Below are 3,278 nucleotides of genomic sequence, written 5' to 3'. Positions count from 1 at the left end.
CCTGCACACCTCCTACTGGGGATGTGCCCGCAACCCAGGTACATGCCCTTGACTGTAATCGAACCTAGGACCCTTCAGTCTGCAGGCCGACGCTCTAACCGGTTTCAGCTAGTGGAAATATTTTAATACTGATACTTGCCCTTTTTCTATAACAAAATTGTTAAGAGATGAAAGAAAATTAGGAAAATTTATATGAAAACCTTCCTCCTGTCAGAGTCTGGCGCGGGCAGAGGGACCCAGAGTCAAGGCTCCGGCCACCCATGCCCACCTCGATCGCTCAAGACCCAGCCCCAGCCAGCCGCACCCCTGGCAAGCCCTGCCTGGGGGTGGGGAGATGGGACGGGCTGGGCTCAGGTCCCCTGCGGGAGGGGAGGACCATCTGTACATTAGCTCTTTATCTTACTGGATTGCCCCCAAATGTGCCCTGCCCAGGGATGGGACCCACAACCTGGGTGTGTGCCCTGACCTGGGGTCCAGCCTGTCACGCTTGGGTACACAGGACCATGCTCCAACCCACCGAGCCACCCGGGCGGGCTCCAGACTGGCGTGTTTTTGTTATTGTTGTTGTTAATCCTCACCCGAGGACATTTTCAAATATACTTTATTAACTTTTTACAGAGAGGAAGTGAGAGAGATAGAGAGTTACAAACAACTTTTTATTTTTTTAAATATATTTTTATTGATTTTTTTTTTTTTACAGAGAGGAAGGGAGAGAGAGTTAGAAACATCGATGAGAGAGAATCATCGACCGGCTGCCTCCTGCACACCTCCTACTGAGGATGTGCCCACAACCAACGTACATGCCCTTGACCGGAATCAAGGGGGTGGCGTTGGTCACGTCGCCATGGGTCAGGAGTCATGATCGCAGAGGGGCGGGGCGTGAAGCGTGCCATTCTGGAGACGAGAGGCCACATACTCCGCATAACGGACTGTCACCTTCTCGCTGCGGTACCTGGTGAGTCTGAGGGTTTCTCGGAATCCGCTGGTAATCGGACCCTCGAAGCCGCCTTTTCTGAGCAGGGAGTCTATTGTCTGGATGTGGTCCCAGCCTTGCCCCTCGGCAACCTCCGGCAGATACGTGGCTGTGCCTGGGACACCCTTCTCATCCAGAAACTCAATTAGAATCCCGTGGACGCCCACCTCCCAGTCCAGACAATCCCCGGCTTCCTCAAAGTCAGTGAGGAGGGAGACGGAGCAGGAGAGTGTTGGCAGCTCCTGCAGGGTCAGCGGGGGGAACCGGCTGTCCCTAAGGGCGCTGATGAGCGCGTACCCCCTGAGTCCCGAGTGGAGGCTCAGGGCTGAGAAGGTGCCCATGCAGCCGCGAAGCTGCTGGTCCCGCCCCGCCTTCCATGTCACAAAGAGCGGGAAGGGGTCGTTGGTGAATCCGGGACGCGGTGGCTGAGGGAAGCCACGGAGGTGACAGTAGAGGACCTCGAAGCAGTAGCAGCACATCTCCGGGGTCACCACCGGACTCTTGGTGGCGTGGGCGGCTCCATTGGGTCTGGGAAGAGGAGGCAGAGCTCCGGAGGCGGGATTCATTCCTGTGGGGGGAGAGGTTCCAGGGCCTGGGGTTAAGTCTGACACGTTCTCCCCACCATTGCTGCCATCCATCTCGACGTGGAATCTAAAGGACAGAATAAACGACCACACTCACTGCCAGACACGGAGAGCGGAGTGATGGGTGTCACAACCGGGGCTGGGGGAGGGGAGGCACTGCAAGGCGCCCAGGACAGCATCCCACCCCAAAATTAAATGAAATAAAGATGAATCCGGTAAAAAATGCCAATAGACTGCAATGTTCTGGTTTTGAATAGAAATCACACCCTGCGTGTGAAGGAGGTTTGGGGAGACCCTTGGTTTTCACAGGATCTCAGAAATGATGCACAGCCCACACACCTGGGTCATTCTGAGACCAACCTCCATCCATCCACCTACCTATCCATCCTCCCATCAATCCACTCATCCAATCATCCATCCTCCCATCCATCCACTCATTCATCCTCCCATCCATCCACTCATCTAATCATCCATCCCCCCATCCACCACTCATCCATCATCCCCTCCATCCACTCATCCAATCATCCATCCATCCATCCATCCATCCCACCCACCCACCCATCCATCCACTCATCCATCCATCCATTCATTCATTCATTCGCCCTCACTCACTTCCAAATGCCCCACCACGGATGCTCTCGCCTCACTTACCGCATCTGCAGCGCCCAGACCCGAACCTCCTGCAGCCTGCACTGGCCAGCTCTGTGCCCAGAGCTGAAACCCGCCTGTTTATATACACGCTCCTGGCATCACTTCCTGTTCTGGTCCCGCCCTGAGACTGGTTAGAGACCAGGCACTGATCCATTTCTCATAATCTGTTTAGATGGGATTTCCGGGAGAGAAACACCCCGCGGCCTCATCGGGTGTGGGCCTCTGAGCTCCTCCCCACCTGTCTGCAGCGTTTGAAGGACCCCAGCCAAGTAGGCCCGGCCCTGGCGGCTGTGGCTCAGTGGTTCCAACGAGGGCCTGGGAGCGGAGGGGTCAGGGAGGGCCCCAGGTTCGGTTCCTCTCTATCTTTTTCTCTCCCAAGCATCAATTCAAAAAGAATAAATAAAAATTATAAAGTCCCAGGCAGCGTGGCTCCGTGGTTGAGCATCAACCTGTGAACCAAAAGATCAGGGTTGGATTCTTGGTCAAGGGCACACGCCTGCGTTTCAGGTTTAATCCCCAGTGTGGGGCATGCGGGAGGCAGCGGATCAATGGTTGTCTCTCATCATTGATGCTTCTATCTATCTCTCACTCTCCCTTCATCGCCGAAGTCAGTAAAAATCTATTTAAGGCCCTAAGCGGTTTGGCTCCGTGGATAGAGTGTCCGCCTGTGGACTGAAAGGTCCCAGGTTCGATTCCCGTCAAGGGCATGTACCTTGGTTTCGGGCACATCCCCAATGGGGGGTGTGCAGGAGGCAGCTGATCAATGTTTCTAACTCCCTATCCCTCTCTTCCTCTCAGTAAAAAAATCAATAAAACTATATTTAAAAAATAAAATAAAGCAAATGGCTAATTAAAAAAAATCTATTTAAGTTAAATCTAACAGTTAAGATGGTAAATTTTATGTGGCTGGTATTTTATCTCAATACACAACGTCTTCTCACTATTTTTATTGTTGACGCTGTGACAGCCCTTCTCACCTCCCCTACCCCTGCTCTTAGCCCATCTCCACCCAGTTCCCATCCTCCCTGCCCTCAGGCCCTCAGCTCAGGGCTGTGCTCCTGTGCTCCGCA

General features: G+C 53.7%; 1 protein-coding gene across 1 annotated transcript; it reads right to left on the bottom strand.

Moving 5' to 3' along the window:
- Positions 1-849: 849 nt before the first annotated feature.
- On the bottom strand, positions 850-1,611 carry LOC311633831 (AMMECR1-like protein; the record flags this gene model as incomplete). The annotated part of the gene is made up of 1 exon (XM_084906850.1): positions 850-1,611. The coding sequence occupies one exon, from the start codon at positions 1,609-1,611 to the stop codon at positions 850-852; it is 762 nt and encodes a 253-aa protein (XP_084762976.1).
- Positions 1,612-3,278: the final 1,667 nt, after the last annotated feature.

The sequence above is a fragment of the Pipistrellus hanaki genome, assembly GCF_964339955.1.
Source record: "Pipistrellus hanaki genome assembly, chromosome: 15".
Lineage (NCBI taxonomy): Eukaryota > Metazoa > Chordata > Mammalia > Chiroptera > Vespertilionidae > Pipistrellus > Pipistrellus hanaki.
This window is presented reverse-complemented; position numbering and strand designations above follow the sequence as displayed.